Source organism: Stylophora pistillata, chromosome 14, assembly GCF_964205215.1.
Source record: "Stylophora pistillata chromosome 14, jaStyPist1.2, whole genome shotgun sequence".
Classification (NCBI taxonomy): Eukaryota; Metazoa; Cnidaria; class Anthozoa; order Scleractinia; family Pocilloporidae; genus Stylophora; species Stylophora pistillata.
In genome coordinates, this window is record NC_142532.1 from 7,494,450 (window position 1) to 7,511,617 (window position 17,168).

Sequence of the window (17,168 nt, forward strand, 5' to 3'; positions counted from 1 at the left end):
TTTTTTTTGTTGTTGTTGTTTTTTTTTTTGGAGCTAGCACTTAATCGAAAGAAGAAATTACCGTGTAGCTTTGGCAAAGAAACTATGTATTACAAGATGCGACAGTTGTAAGGGGCTGTAAAGTAAATGAACCAATTAAAATGATGTATTGCCAGTCCAGTATTTTCATTGCATATATTGGAATACTCTCCCGCCTTCTAATGGAAGTACAAGTATCATTACTTTACTACATGAAATTCAAAATTAGCGGACAGAGAAATATACGTCGGCCTGGCTTTTTAAGTGTTCAGTAAACTAACAATAAAGATCCGGAATAATTACCGGAGTCCATGGAGACACAGACTTTAGGGTCAATAAAAATGATATAAACCTCTCGCGAAGACCCCTGCACAGTCTTATTTTAATCACTGTCCCCAGCTGAGAGCGTGCATAAAGCGCTAATCAAATTCAGTCGAGTGCGAAAACAAACTGTATTGCTGTTAATGGAGAGCAAACCTTTGGTGCAGTGGAATCTTGGGTCGCGATCGCGTTCCCACCCCACCCCACCCCCCTTTAGATCTGTCAATTGACCGCTTTGTCCGAGGTTGATTGTTCAAAATGAAACAAGCTGGAATAGATGCATGACTGGCTGTCCAACACTTTTATATGGCACCGGAGAAAATAATTCGCATCTCATATTTGGGGTCATCCTCGGTGTAAAAACCTGACGAGGTTTTCTTTGTTTCATGAGGTATTGTTTTGCTGTACGCTATTGTTTATAATGTTTTGTTGTCTTTGTTTTACGTCACTCGTGAGCTTCACAGGTTTTTACATCGAGGATGAGCCCATATTTGACAGGACATTCGACAGTTCTCTACGAATAAGATATGATGTCATTACAGGTCCTCAGAAAATTCACGAAGCAAGAGGGTCCTTTCTTTGTGTAATAGAGCTTAAACCGGACGACTTTGAAGGTGTATAGTCCCTTCTCCCATGGACGGAGGTGGAGGGAAACTGACTGATAACATATGTCAGGAAAGTGTCGGCCGGATTTTTACCGCGTTCTAAGAGATCGCATTGCACTTAAAAGCTTTGTTCACAAGGTCACAACTTGGGAACGAGGTTGGCAAATCAATTACGTAATTGATTCGTGCACCCTGTGGGCAAAAGATAATCTAAACGAACGCTTTGAAAAAATGCTGAAATTGAATTAACGTGCAGTAAACCTTCGCCACCATGATATTGAAATGTAAACAAAGTAATCCCGTTCCAAAGACATCCCGCAGCATGGAATTCCTTGAAAGAACGTAAGCCGTAAGACCATGTAGCTCCATTAAAGTCAAAATTTCCACTTTACACTTCTTAACATTCTTGATCAGAAGTAAAATATATTGTCTTCATTTCCATCGCGTGCTAGCTCTCAAACTTATATAGTTCATTACAATCTGAAGACCTTTTAAGACTGATTTTTCTTTGAGAGCGCGGTTGGATGACGTCATAAAGCTAATAAGCTAATTAAGACAGCCGAAGTTAGAGATGACGCCGGCTGCGGGATAAACTCAGCTCAGACGAGCCGAGCTGCTAAAGAAAATGTGATTGTTTTGACAAAATAGTTTTGAAGGAAATCTTCTGATAATGCAGAAAACTCAAAGGAATGCCTTTGCTTTGGGTAAAAAAGAAGAGGCCATAGCTGTGCCAGAGCCTCCACCGCAATTTTCACATGGAACCGTCACATTTGATATGGTACCCTCATCAGCCGAAGACTTACAATATGAATTAAGTGAAAGAGCAACACCTTGTCCAACATTGACAGACGAACAGGTTACAGGTAGGGAACGAACTTCTGTTGGAACTGTTATTTCATTGGGGTTTACCTCTGGTAAGTTACTGCGCGGTCAGATTTTAAGTTTGCAGTTTAGTTTGTGGACGTACAAATGGTATTTTAGGGTTAAAAGATATCCAGAATTCCATTGGTTTTGTTTTACCAGCTTCTCTCTAGATCTATGACTAGTTTAGAAAATTCGCGCTAACTTCTCAACGAATCGGATGCAAAGGTAAAACGGGGGGTAACATAGCCACACGCGATTTTTTGTTTTTTTTTTTTTTACTTTGGGTTTTCGTTGGCTCTTAAAGGGGTAATGGACTCCTACTTTCTTTTGATTGGTTAATGGTTGTTGCGATTTCTTTGGTTCTGGCTCATACGACTTTCAACCGAAGAGCGCTTTATAGCACTATCCGCCCTTCGACTAAGCATCCACGAGTGCAAATTAGAAGAAAGTAGCCACTATGAATATTAATATGATACAGTCATGTCCTAACAAGCCTTTAGGGAGGTGTTCGACCTCTTCGACAGCAATGGTGGAGGTACAATCGATGCCGAGGAACTGGATTTGGCACTGAAATCAGTCGAAATCCATCTGTCGCAGGAAGAATTACAAGAAGTACTGTCTGCTATGGATAAAGATGGTAATGAATAAAAAAAATGGACAAAGAAACATTTAACAATAGGGATAAGAATAAGGAGACAGAGAGGGTGACTGTTGCTCTAGGCCCAGGGATATGTAAATTCAATATAGCTCATTTTACAGATAGTCTTTCGAGTGGTGGTCGCACAGCTCATTTTACAGATATTTCGAACGGTAGTCTGTTTTCCGAGACGACCACGCAAAAGTAAATCGAGAGATCTCCCTCGATTTTATGTTCGGAGTAAAGGTAATAAAAGGGTGCAAAACGTGTAGTCAAGATTTTTCGATGGAAACTACTTAAAAAGAACTGAAATGGTATTTGTTAGGGGAAAATTCACACCGGGAACTATGCGCGCGATTGGAATACATCCCATCCGACGCCCTCTCTGTCTACTCATTTTCTATTTATGACCGAGTTAAATAAAGTTGGTATTTGATGCAGAAACCACTTGATATTTATCTTCACCATCAACACTGAGTTTTTATGTAATTACGACACCAATCGCTTTTGAGATTTCGAAGTGTAATCAAAACCCTCGAAAATCGTGTTGGGTAGCTAGGAGATGCATGAACAGAATGTTCCCCAGGCCCAAGGGATAGTAGTAAAAGTGTCTCTTATATTTAACAACTATTCACCGAAGTGGAGGTGGTTAGTGGTGGATATTTACCGAGCCGCGAAGCGGCGAGGTAAATATCCACCGCTAACCACCGACACTGAGGTGAATAGTTGTTTTAGTATATACTAAAACAGTGAGATAATATACACCACCAAAAATTGATTTGAGTGATTTCTTCGCTTGTCACGGATGCAAACCGGGACGCCATTTTTTCCCGAGTTGCTCGGAGGTAAATAGCAAAGGATATTCGGAGTTTGACTAGCCAATCAGAGCGCGCCTTCGACGCTATCCACTGTTTTAGTATATACTAACAGATGCTATCTCCAACAGAGTTGATCCATATTCTTACAGTTGTCTCCTTTAAGTACAATACCATCAAAATAATCTCTCTTTCTGATCTCAAGGTCTTAAAATAACTGAGGAGAATGCGCTACCTTTCTTTAATAAGAAATGGATAGATATTCTAGTCTTCTCGGATAAGGACGAATAAACCGTAGGTCTCGTCTCCTGCATCTATTAATTGGTTAATTTAGTTAGGCAGGAGATGTTAAAGAACCCACTCACGAGATTACTGTGATGTGGTCTGGCCTGTTTACTGAGAATTGGGGGGAGGGGACATCTTCAAATAAGTTTCCTTCGATTGTTTGTAAACTGCTGATGCAGTCTGGCCAAAGTCCCCCGAAAAGTGTTGTGATGCGCATTTGATCATATCTTCATGTTAATTTGCGCAATATAAATATGAAATTATTATCATTATTATTATCAATTGTTTTTTTTTTGTAGGTAATGGTGAAATTGATTTCCACGAGTTTCTTAACTTGATGACAAACACAGAGCGCTTCTTAGAGGAATTTGGTACGTTGTAAATAATATTTAATGACCATAACACGGTACACCATGATTATTTGTGTGTCATTTCCTTTCACAACCAAAGACATGGATATTTCATCACCTTCCACTGGTACGGACTCTTCCCTATACGGCCGGACACTTAATAAAAAAAGAGTTGATTGTGTTCGAAAGTTAAGATGTAACTCACATAGTGGGTACTTTTAGGGTTTTCATTACAGTGTGTATAGTTGGGGTGCAGTAAACCTTGTTCCCCTCGCGGGAATAATATTTAATGATCATAACAGCATGATTACTTATGATTTTAACACCAACTAAGGAAAAGGGCCCTGGGAACGAGGTTGACAAGGTGGACCAGCGGTATATGCACGGAAATTCGTAGGACTCGTAGCCATGACCAACTTCCCGGCCCCTCTCCTCTCCGGCTCAAAAATTGTAGCTTTACTCCTGGTATAAATTCTGAGTCTTTTTTCCAACTAGGAATTGTTTAGAGTAACTTGGTCTTTAAAATGGCTAATATTAAGGGAAAAAAATTTAGTTGAACTCCAGATATAAGTTGTGGTTAAACTGAAGTGGTAATATGTCTAAGGAAGGTCGATGAAAGTACGGCTTATTTACTATAGAGGGCCTTGATTAAGGGTTTTACCTTTAATTGCCTGTAGCAAGTGTGGGAGAAAGAAGGAAGAGAGAAAATCTTCTCATTGAGGCTTTGACACAGTTTATGAAAAGATCAGCCCTTCATTCTATAAACGAAATTGTCGGGTAAGTGAAATCTTTTATCACACTCTTTTCTCTCGCAAGTTGACTAAAGTTGGGTTTAGTTAGCATTTGTTTATGATTTTAACATGGCTATCTGATTTTATTAAAAACTGGATCATTGGATAATGCAATTCAAGGCTTTTTATTGGCGTAGCCATTATGGTATATGAGCCAATATACCATAATCTAATATCTGTACATTGTAACATCCGGTTTCTTCTTACAAAATAAAGTCGAGAAGACTTGTGTAATATCTTGGGGGCGATTTTTTTGATAAAACAATTATTCCACTCGCGTTTGTTGGGTATGAGACGATTATAGCCAACTCGGCGCTACGCGCCTCGTTAGCTATCTATCATCTCATATTCAACGCGCGCTCGTGGAATAATTGTTAAATAGTTAAGAGGCGCATGGTGGCCTGCCATGGAAAGTCATCATTTGTCATTAGCATCGTCAATATTCCTTTTCAAGACTACACTCTCCCGACGATCGTGTTACAAAATTAGTTATTCCTTCCGGGTTCGATCTTTTTGTTCTAAGAACTTTTATTCATCTAATTACTCGACTTAATGTAGGCAAAATACAAAACCACTCAAAATAACTTTTGAAAACGTCAAACCTTTGAATCGTAGATTTTACCATACCAAATACAAGCGCATTCAGGCCCCCCACGTTGTGGGCCACTATGCGGCAGGGGCTCGGGTTATTGGCCTGACAGAGAACCAGCTGAGAAGGCGCTTGGAGAGCCTGAAGGCGAGGCATGCTGCTGGTGATAACAAATCCCCGTATGCTGAGCCGTTACACATAGTTTTCGGCACGGTTGGTTTGTTTATCGTATTGGGATATTTTCAGCTAAGTATAAAACGTAATCGGGGATTATTTTTGGTCTGTGATTGAATTAGAAAACATACGCCTCCTCGCCTGCCGATCAAATGCAGAATTTAAACCAGTTGCAACACAAGTTTATCTCTTGGCAGATTACGCGAATATGTTCATACTCTAATTTTGTACAGAGTTCCTGCTAATTCCTGCTAGCTTCTTGTGATGTATGATTTCACTCTGTTTACTTGGTTTTCCGGCGCACTCTAACGAATTACACTCTACTTCCTTTACAAATAAGCAACAATGCGACGGACAGCAAAAATCTTTGGCGGATAAAAGTCCCATTTGACTTGTAACAGCTGATTTTAACAGCGTTGATCATGCGAAATAGGGAATTTATGAGCAGATATCTGCGTATGCGAGGTCAGGACTCAAGGCCTAACGTGCCTTTCATAACGCTCATCGACTGTTATATAACGCTACAGCTCTAGGTTATTTGCAGGTGGTGAGGAAAAACCGTCCCCAAAGCCGTGCCAAGGCTAAAATTTTAAAAGAAACAGACGGCTTACCACAAATGTCTCTAACCAGAGGAAAAATCAGACTCAGCTTTAGAAGACCGAGCGCGCCATCAGCTTCTTCTTCTTACTCCAATATGCTCGAAAAGAATCCTGTTTTGCCAAACGCGGTAAGTTACTCACATTACACCCTGAAACACAGTCAGGAATTTTTGATTGGAGGAGGGATTGGGGATAAGGGTCCAAATTTGACTCAAACAGCACAGAAAGGTTTTTTTTTTTTTCAGACTCTATAAGTTTAGGTATATTTTAAGTATAAGGTAAATTTTCAATACAAAATGTTTTGATTACGATATCCTATTGTTACGAGAGTTTAATTTCAAGCCTGCAATGAAAATGAAATCACTGGTCGAATGAAGGGGGTTCGGCCACCCCGGCTAAGACCTTTCCCCTGAATCCGGCACTGATCCCTTGGATTACAGCGACAAGATGGGGGGTAGCGAAAGGTAAGGGAACGAAGGGGGGATGAGGAAGAAAAATTTGCGCGGAAAACCTCTCGTTTTTGGTGATACCTACGAACCAATTATCCAGGGAAAGATGAGACGCCACGTGACTTCCCGAACGTTTTGCCACAAGGTGTGTGGAAAGTATAGGAGAGACTCGCAGACAGCGATCAAGCGTCTGCGCATGTGCGAACGTTATGATGATGAGGCAGCGTACTTTCAGGCTGTCAGAACCATGTTGTCTTACACAAGTTAAAAACAACTACTCGAGTTACGGTTTTTTAAAAGCGTAGAAATTTTTCGGCTAAGTTCAAAACAACCGCGTAAATCAAACAGGATAGGCTTTGTTTTCAAAGAGCCTCAAGTTTTCTTCATTCCTTACTTTTGTTCCCTTTTACAAATTTCCACAATATTTAAATTTTCTTTCGCTTATAACTATTATGCGAGACAGCGATTGTTTCTTATGTTTTCCTCTGAAATTTTGCGCGGGAAATTGGCGCGCAGCCGGCCAGAACTCATCCCCACACGCATGCCCCACATTTGACCGCTGTATTGGTCTCCCAACCCGCTACCATGGTTTTAAGGTAAGGATGGGCCGATACCGATCCCAAATATTTGATACCGACGATACCGAGGTTTACATCTACATCTACATTTATTGAGTTGATAAAATCTTATTAGATATCACATCAACTGTGAATAAAGGCTAAAATAAAATATATATATCATGATCTATATAATTATAACAAACTGGTTTAAGACTTGAGGTAGTTCATTGTTTTATTACGACAGCTCTGTTTCGTATGGTCAAAAATATGACCACACTCATCAGGTAATTTCATATATATATATATATATATATACGTACATATGCATAAATTAAATAAAAGCATAAAATGTCTATATGACAAGATAAATAAATGATAATAATTGGAAGGTACTTTACTTATTTCACGTACTTTCCTAAGTTAACTTAAAATCAGATAGACTTGCAATTTACTAAGTCAGCGGGCAGTGAGTTCCACTCTGTTACTGATCTAGGAAAGAAGGAAAACTTAAAGACGTCCTTAGATACTTTTGGCAATCTATACTTAAAAGCATGGCTGTTGCGTGTTCTTTTTTCTCTGTTTGGTATTAAGTGTTCTTCTCTGTTAATGTCTACTAGGTTATGACTAAGTTTATACATTAAAGTCAATCTTTTTTTCTTTCTTTTTGTTTCTGTGTCCCATTTCAGATCAGATAACATGTCTGTCACACTTGCTGATTTGTTGAAGTTTTGAAGGCAAAAACGAGCAGCTTTTCTTTGAACTCTCTTCAAGGTTGAATTATCTTTTTTGTAGTGTGGGTCCCACGAGGCACTTGCGTACTCCAGTGTGGGTCGGACAATGCTGGTATAGGCCGTTTCACGTACTTTCCTGGGGCAGTTCCAGAGATTTCTCTAGATCGACCCCAAAGATCGACTCGCCTTGCTTGAGATAGATGAAATGTGTTCGGACCACTTTAATTTACTGTTAACAGTAATTCCTAGGTACGATAAAGAGTCTACTTGTTCAAGCTTGGACCCACAGAAAAAGTGTGTCCGTTGAGGAGGACTTTGCTTATTTGAAATGCAGATGTTGTTGCACTTTGAGGGATTAAATTGCATCTGCCACTCATGTTGCCAAATTACTAGTTTTTTTAGATCGTCTTGGAGATTGTCGCAGTCTGAATCTTCAACCACCACTCCGTACAAAAGAGTTTCATCAGCGAACAGCTTGAGTGTAGAGGTCAGACCATTTGGCAGGTCATTAATGTATGTTAGGAACAACAACGGGCCTAGTACTGACCCTTGTGGTACACCCGGGGTCACTGGGGAAGAACAGCTTGACTGTAGAGGTCAGACCGTTTGGCAGGTCATTAATGTATGTTAGGAACAACAACGGGCCTAGTACTGACCCTTGTGGTACACCCGGGGTCACTAGGGAAGAGGGAGATGTTGCACCCTCACAGATGACGGTTTGAACTCTCTTGGTGAGGAGGGATTCCATCCAAGACAAAAGGTTTCCATGGATACCGTAACGCTCCAGTTTCATTAGTAAGCGTTGATGTGGGACTTTATCAAAAGCTTTGGAAAAGTCTAACCCAGCAGCATGAATAGATTTGTTTTGTTGTAGGGAACTGGCAATATCATGAATAGTAAGTATTAGGTGAAGTTCTGTGGATCTTTTTTATCTGAAGCCATGCTGACAGTCTGTTAGCACGTTATAATGTTCAAAATGTTTCATCACATGGCTATGTACATTGTGTTCAAGAATTTTCGATGCTATGCAGGTTAGAGATATAAGTCTGTAGTTGGAAAGATCAGACTTTTTCCCTTTTTTAAAGACACCATATGCATTTGCCGATTTCCATCTACTGGGTACAGTTCCACTTTCGATAGAGTCTTGGAAGATATTTGGTTGGTTAGGAGCAATCTCAGCTGCATGTTCTTTTAGAAACCACGGTGGGATGGCATCAGGTCCAGAAGCTTTATTAGTCTTCATAGCGATAACTGCTTAGAACAGACTCCCCTAAACAAATGTCAACAACTACCCCCTCCATACAAACGACTTATTCACGACATAAACATCACAAACGACCGAAAAAGAACGACCTAACTTTACCGACAGATCGAAACAGACCAATCACGACCGACTTACGTCTCTTGAGTCTTACAGCCAATAACATCACGGCAAAACCAACCGATCATTTTACACGAACTTGGAATAAGAACATTCTACTGACAACAATCATTCACTTGACTCTGATGATGACTTCCGCACAGGTTGTCGAAACGTCAGTGACTACCACCGACAACAGTCCTTCTCAGGACTACACTCACCCGGGCGATCAGACTACACCTTCCATTAGTGGTGATAGACAGACTGTCAATGGCTGGTATTCTGTCGCATCCAATATCAGGGATGTTTGATAAGTCTTCTTGAGTAAAGACATTTGAGAATTGATTATTTAGTATTTCGGCTTTTGATTTGTTATCGCTAATTTTGGAACCATTTATTTCGAAATCTGCAATCCCAGGCTCTCCTTTTTTCAGTTGTTTAATGTACGACCAGAATCGCTTAGGGTTTTCTTCAATAGCTTCGCCTAGATAGTCAGAAATATATGTACTAGTATTTCTTGCTTCTTTAAGCATTAGCTTTCTGGCTACACGGAATGCCTTCCAATCATTTTGTTTTCCAGAAGATTTTGCTTTGTTGTAGAGCCTTTGCTTACGCCTGGCTAGACGTTTCAAAGAATGATTGAACCATGGTAGATTATATCTAAAACTAGTCCACTTTGAGGGGATGCAAGAATCCATTATACGGTGAATGTTATCTTCGAAGCAGCTCCATTTTTCGTCGATTGATGAATTAAAGCCCCTTGTATCCATATGAAGTGATAGCTTTGTAAGTTCTTCTTTAATGCGAGCAGGGTCGGCTTTTTTTTTTCTAATGAATATTTTGCGTTTGACATTTTTCTTTCTTCGGCAAGAAGTGCTCACAGTGAATAACACAATGTCACGATCACTAATACCAGGAACGACGCTGACATTTTCGATGATATTTTAATTGGAATTATTGGAGAGAATTAGGTATAAGATGTTTTGTGTATTATTATCCCTTCTAGTTGGTTCTTTGACGTGTTGACTCAGATCCTGATCATCAGTTATTTCTAACAGTCCATGATCAGAGGCAGATTGGCTTGAATATTCAGTATCCCAGATAATATCAGGAGCATTGAAATCACCAGAAATAATGATGGTATTTTTATGCACGCTGTTCCCAAGTTTTAACAGTGATGCATCTAGCTCATCAAGGCTTATAATTAACGTTGGAAGAATTTGGTCGATAATATGATCCAAATAGCAGTGATTTTGTTTCCTTGTCTGTTAGCTGACATTGGGTCCAAATAATTTCTCAGTTGGTGTCCAGGTCCGAACGATGTATTATTATAATATCGTTTTTCACAGCCTGGGCGGAAAACGCCTCCGCCGTGGCAGTAATCAGGACGGTCTTTTCTAAAGATTTTGTAGCCATTTGGAAATATTTCGTTACTTTCGATGTTCTAGTTTAACCAGGATTCAGTACCAAAGATGATATCGGGTTTATGTTGATCTATTACAGAAGCGATGTCTGCTATTTTGTTTTTAGCGCTTCGACAGTTCATTGTCATGCAGGTTAGTTTCCTTCTATTGTTCTTTGGCATGTCCTTTAATCTTCTATCGTTGTTTCGCTTGGATGGTTCAGGTTTATTGGAGCCGGTTTGATGGTAATATTCCAGAATTAAGTAAAGGTTCAAAATAATTTAAAGAACTTGATACACGTTAATAAGACCAGAAATGCCGGAGCCCAAAATTTTGTGACCACCATCACTGACGATGTGCTCTTAAGGATCGGTCAGAAATATCGATACTAATGAAAAGTATCGGTGCTTTCGGTACTGCATGTGACCTGTCCGCACTTTGTCTCACGCCAGGCGACCAACCGCTGACAAGAAGCCGAAAAAAATGTGGGCTCGAGATTGGGCAATAACCACCGCAGAGTACTAGTCTTGTGGCCTGTGAGCGCTACAAGAGTGAACTCTTTGACGACCGTGAGTTTCGACTTAAGTACGTCCTTGATCCAATTTTAAACCTTTGACTGTCTTATTGACTCTTCTATAGAGTACTGAACACGGCATAACTTAAACATTGTAACATAATCTTATATTTCGTCGATCAAATCACAGGACTTAGATAAGATGAGATAATTTATTCAATGTCAAAAAAATACACAGGGGGTGGTCCTACAATAACCCGACCCAGAGGCTCATGATAAAAGTGTTTGACAATATAAAAGAAAGCTAAAATTGTAATAGCACCGATTAAATTAGAAATAATGTATAAAAAAAACAACAACAACAATAAAAGGCAACCACTACATTGACAGCCGATAAAATTTAACTTAGTTAAAAGTCTCCGGAATAATGATACATTAGATGCATTTTTTACAGCCGATGGTAACTGGTTCCAGTACGTGAGATCATATACGGTACGGAAGCCGAAAGGGGACAATCTAAAAATATTTTTCAAATCCCGAAAAATATTTCAAATCGCAACATCTATTTTAAAATCACTGTCGAAAAGTTTGACAAATCCAAAGATATTTTGCAAATCAAAAAAAATATTTAGAAATCCCAAAAAATTTTTTCAAAATCCGAAAATATTTTGCGAATCCGAAAAAATATTTTGAAATCCAAAAAAATTTTTTCAAAATCCGAAAATATTTTGCAAATCCAAAAATATATTTTGAAATCCCAAAACATTTTGTGTTAAATGGGAACACTAAGAACTGTAGTACGATCGAATCAGCGCGCGTGGCGCAAGCTGAAAGCAATCAAGACAACTTAACGATCGAGACAGTGAAATAAATAGCTGTACATCTACAAAGGCGAACGATTCAAAAAAGACGTAATCCCTGATGTGTGTACTCATTTTAAACAAACTGAGACATTTCTGTATACACACTATAGTTCCTGTCACCCACAAGGAATTAAAAGAGACTTCATAATAGGGGAGACCCTTAGACTTCTAAGAACAAACTCCTCTCCAACAATATTTGAAGAGAAAATTACAAATGAAGCGCATTTGCTAAAGAGAGGCTACCGAGAGGACCTCATTAGCACAACCCTCTCAGAAGTGAATTAAAAAACAGGAAATTAGCTCTTCAACAGAAACAAAAGACGAACCAACGAGTCTTGCCTTTTGTGTTACACAATACCAACCATCAGTGCCAAACCTAAAGCAAATTCTCATGAGACACTGGTATTTAATAGAAACACAACCACTACTCAACGAAATATACAAAAATTCTCGTATCTTACAAAAGAGGACGGTCGCCCAAAGACATACTCAATGGGGCCAAACTTTGAATAGGCTACTCTAAACACGCGCTGGGGAGTCGTGTAGGCCTGTCAACCCCATTTTACAACAATTTCTCGTCTAACTAATTCCCGAACAGTGTGTTCTGAATGAAGGTGGTTTCTTTGTAACCCATAGTGACGTAGCCTTCTCTTCAAAGTCCTCACGTTCATTGAAATCCCATGGTATTCTGCCAGAAAGTGAACAATGGTCTCGTAACGAAATCCCTTATTAAAGTAATGTTCTATAGCCAATCTTTCGTCTCCCGAGCTGGACAACACACTTTCCTCTTCACGCCATTTTAGTGTTCCACAACAACGGCAGAATGTTTCATTGTTCCCACATTCTCTTCCACATTTATGACAGAACATGTTCTATCCTCGTTCCTTCGCCATTTTGTATGCGGGATGATGCGGGATATGGCAAGAAAACGCTGGGTGACTGCTGGCGCAAAGAGCACGTGACAAAAATTTTTTTTGGATTTGCAAAATATTTTCGGATTTTGAAAAAATTTTTTTGGATTTCTAAATATTTTTTTGGATTTGCAAAATATCTTTGGATTTGTCAAACTTTTCGACAGTGAGTTTAAAATAAATATTGCGATTTGAAATATTTTTCGGGATTTGAAAAATATTTTTGGATCGTCCCTTTTCGGCTTCCGTGTTATACGCGTATGAGCCATGAAGGAATCCGGCTGCTATTATACGAAGTTTGTACTACGTTTAGACCACTACTTCTAAGATTATATGGTGTAACTCGGGGTTTAAATAAATCGGCTATATAGTCTGGACCATTCTCACTAAAACATTTAAAAACTATTATCAAAGATTGTTCAATACGTCTATGTTCTAAAGTATTCGTGTTTACCATCCTAAGGATTGATTCATAATCAGTACTTTTTCCCAAATTCGTTTTAGTTCGAAGACCATAATAGTTCGCATCTTCCAGTTTCTTGTTAAGTGTTTCACCTATACCCATAAATAAAGAGTTGCAGTATTCAAAATGTGATAATACAAAACTCTTGTAAGGAAGTAATATGGTATTTGCCGGTACTAAGCGCTTAAGGCGGCAAAGTGCGCCTATCTTAGAATATACTTTCTTTAACATGATATTTATATGTTCCTTAAAAGATAATTTGTTATCTAAACATATTCCAAGGACTGTGATTGGCCGTATATTGAGTTGTATCGTCTGCATAGGGGCGGAGGGAAGAAACGATGACGGTTTGGTTTATGTCGTTCATAAAGATATTAAATAGTAAGGGACTAAGGAGACTTCTTTGTGGAACGCCACATCGTACCGGTGACCAGCTAGAGCACTTGTTGTTGCATATAACCCTTTGCTTGCGGCCATGCAGATATGATCTTAAGAGTTGAAGAGCCGGTTCCTGAACGCCATAAACCTTTACTTTTGCAAGCAGTAAATTATGGCATATGCTGTCAAAAGCCTTGGACAAGTCGATGGCAATCACACCCATCTCCTTCTTACCATTTTACTCAATGACGTCACAGTATCGGTGTCGATATCGAAGAAAAACGCCAGTATCATACTCGGTATCATATTGGTTTAGATAAACTACATCGGCCCATCCTTAAGGACCACATCACGTCATTAATATTACTCACTCCATAGAGTGCCCTATGGAGTACCCAAATGGAGTACCCCTAAAAATCATGTATTAATCAAATAAAATACTTTATAAACATGGTGAATCGTCTATTATTAAAAACTGGATCATTGGATAATGCAATTCAAGACTTTTTATTGGCTTAGCCATTATGGTATATCAGCCAATATACCATAATCTACAAATATGGTAAGCGTACGCGTCAGCTTAAAATCAAAAGGGAGCTAAAAAATCCAGTTTCTTCTTACAAAATAATAATTTCTTGAGGGCGTTTTTAATAAAACAATTATTCCACTCGCGCTTGTTGGATATGAGATGATTATAGCCAACGAGGCGCGTAGCGCCGAGTTGGCTATCTATCATCTCATATCCAACAAGCGCTCGTGGAATAATTGTTAATTATCCAGCAGACTATGAGCCCAGCAGCTCATCTTCTAATGCGTGAAGGTCAAACTTACCAGCAAGGAAAAAAGAAACAACAAAGACTGCCCCTGAAGAAGAACGGCTGGGTCAGTCAGCGTTTTAAACCATTTCCTCTCGAGCTTCCAAGCATCTTTGTTGAACAAGAAAAGAAAACAGACAAACGGGATCAACCAGGCCCAAGCCTCACAATCGACGATTTAAAGAAAATACGAGACAAGGCAAGTCATTAAACGAAAAACTTTAAGCTAAGAAGTTAAATCTCTAAAGTAAGCAATTACCTTATGTTTAGAATACCTAACTGAGAGTAGCTTATTTATTTTATTTATTTATTTAATCGCTTTCACCATACTTACAATACTAAAAGGACTAAAATATACATATGAACAAGACACAGAAGAGAACAGAGGACAAGGGTGCGGGACACACAACAGAGCGAGGCTCCAAATTAAGTGTGCCCTTACGAGAAATACACAAATACTAACTATGTAAACAATAGACAGTGTAAAAAGTATATAAAAAAGTATATAAAATAATAAAAGAAAAGACGAAAACGATAAGAATAAATCCCTCATGCGGCCGATGGAAAGTCCTAATAGCAGCAGTTACCAACTAATAGAAGATCACGTGACCTACTGCATTTGCAGCAGATCGACTTCCAGGTGTTGAAGTTAGTGACGTCATAGTTTGTACGAAAAGCAGCCGAATAGCGTTGGAGTACGTGAGATTTAAACTGATTGAGAGAACTAATAATACGAGTGGATACAGGTAAGGTATTCCAGAGGTATTCCAGATACAGGTATTAGCATGAAGCGACTAGGAGTATTTCTACTCCCCCCGGAGAAAGTTGATGCTAGGGAAGAGCTCTTGCCTCTTACCTCCGTGATTAAGGTTCTATTCCTGAACCAGCAACACATTTTTTTATTGTTATTACCTGTTTGTTAGATTTTGTATTAATGCGATACGGAGAAGTTTCATCATGTTTGTCACGTATGGGAATTAAAGGTTGATGCCATTGCTCTTTCTTTTATCCAAAGGTTGGTCAAGCAAGAGATGTTTACTTCAGACGACTCCAGGAAACGAAAAGCAAAGACAGTGAAGGACACTGGAAATCCTTGGGTCCTGAGTATATTAACTCAGACGTACTAAGGAATTACTTCAGGCTAGCTTTCAATGCTTACACACCATATGTCGTTATCAATGCTGCTTGAAGATTCCAAGAAACTAATTAATTCGTTTAGATGGATGAAACAGCACAAATGAAATAACTTGTATTCGCAATCAGATGAGCACTCAAATGAGCACCTGTATCATTCCAGTGACTATTCTACTAGTTATCAGTAAATTATTGTTGTCAGCTGCTGTGCTGGAGTTATCAGCTGGTATTGAAGAGTGAAGACTTGTGGCTAGAGTTACAAACTGACTGAAGGCTTTTATGGCTTCACCATGATTAAAAGTTGCACACCAACCAACAGAGCTTTATTTTATTTTATTTAGCTTCGCCAACTGGCAGGGACACCGCAACAGCTTGCGCCGATTACTGCGGGCCCAACAAACCCACCCATCCCACCCCAGGGGAGGACATCCATCACACAGTAATCTCGTGTGTGGGAAATTAACGTCTCCTACCCCTAACCCTGCAGGAGACGGGACCTCCATTTATTCATCCCTACCCGAGAAGACTAGAATATCTAACCATTTCTTGGTGTTATAGAAAGGCAGCAAATTCTTCTCAATCATTTTAAGACCCTGAGTGTTGGTCTGGCCAGGTCTCGAACCCTCGACCTCCCGCACAACAGTCCAGTGCTCTATCCATTGAGCTAACCAGGAGGCGGTTATTCTGGTTTCCATGGAATTTACCCCACCCCACCCCTTCCCATTCTTCCTTCTGATTGTGGGTTATCCCCTTGGTACAAATTTATTTCTTTCCACAATCATTTGCTGCTGTACAATCTAAGATGGCAGATACAATTTTCATCAAGACTAATACTGAGTACGCACTTGCAAAATCACACCTGCTCTGCAGGCTAAAATATAGAAGAGGGAAAATTCTCAATTTATTTTGCTGGGATGCCTGAGAAACAACTCTTATTTACAGTCCTACTGAGATAACTTAAACCTTCATGAGAAACTTAAAAAGGCTTGAGTTATCAGGATTTGTAAACAAAGGACCAAAATTAAGGGGAAAAGGGCATTTACTGTCTTTCTTATTCATACAGTATGCATTTTAATCAAATTTAATTAGAAAGAGTCCAGTGAAAATGGAACACTAATTTACTGCAGAAATCACAACAAAACATAAATGTCTAGGACTGCAGTGTGCTGTTGGTTTGAATTTGTCACATATTGAAACACATGGTTCAATGTGTTTCAAGTTCAGTTGAGGCTAAAAACTTATGGAAAATAACCTGATGGGGAAACAAAAATTGCTTCCAGTTAGCCAGAGGTTAAACTTAACTAGGTTCAAGTAACCAAGGGTAAAATTGTAGCATAGGTACGATGGAAATCCAGGGGAAATTAAATAAAAGGGATAAATTTCTAAAGAAACAGTGGTGCTGCATCAGTGGGGGTAACCAGGTAATGTGGTTTTATTGACTAAGTTGAAATTGTAAATTGGCCCCCGTAAAGAGTTAAAAAGCTGATGTTTCAAGCATTAGCCCTTCATCAGAGCAAAAGACGAGGGGTTAACACTTGA

At 39.2% G+C, this 17,168-nt stretch overlaps 1 protein-coding gene and 1 long non-coding RNA gene across 3 annotated transcripts; one reads left to right on the forward strand and one right to left on the reverse strand.

The window, feature by feature from the left end:
- The first annotated feature begins 1,509 nt into the window (after positions 1 to 1,509).
- On the forward strand, positions 1,510 to 15,945 carry LOC111329493 (uncharacterized). Of its 2 annotated transcripts, none has more exons than XM_022934213.2 (8): positions 1,510 to 1,807; positions 2,302 to 2,445; positions 3,845 to 3,916; positions 4,573 to 4,672; positions 5,302 to 5,488; positions 5,994 to 6,176; positions 14,461 to 14,694; positions 15,511 to 15,945. In XM_022934213.2, exons 1-8 carry the CDS (start codon positions 1,615 to 1,617, stop codon positions 15,682 to 15,684), a joined length of 1,287 nt encoding a protein of 428 aa, XP_022789948.1. In that variant the 5' UTR covers positions 1,510 to 1,614; the 3' UTR covers positions 15,685 to 15,945. The 2 variants fall into 2 exon arrangements, with proteins under 2 accessions (XP_022789948.1, XP_022789949.1); XM_022934214.2 differs by having other exon boundaries at positions 14,464 to 14,694.
- On the reverse strand, positions 12,723 to 14,630 carry LOC148716345 (uncharacterized). The gene is made up of 2 exons (XR_015995203.1): positions 14,512 to 14,630; positions 12,723 to 13,394 (listed from the first exon to the last, which is right to left on the reverse strand). It is a non-coding gene; the product is annotated as an uncharacterized LOC148716345 (long non-coding RNA).
- Positions 15,946 to 17,168: the final 1,223 nt, after the last annotated feature.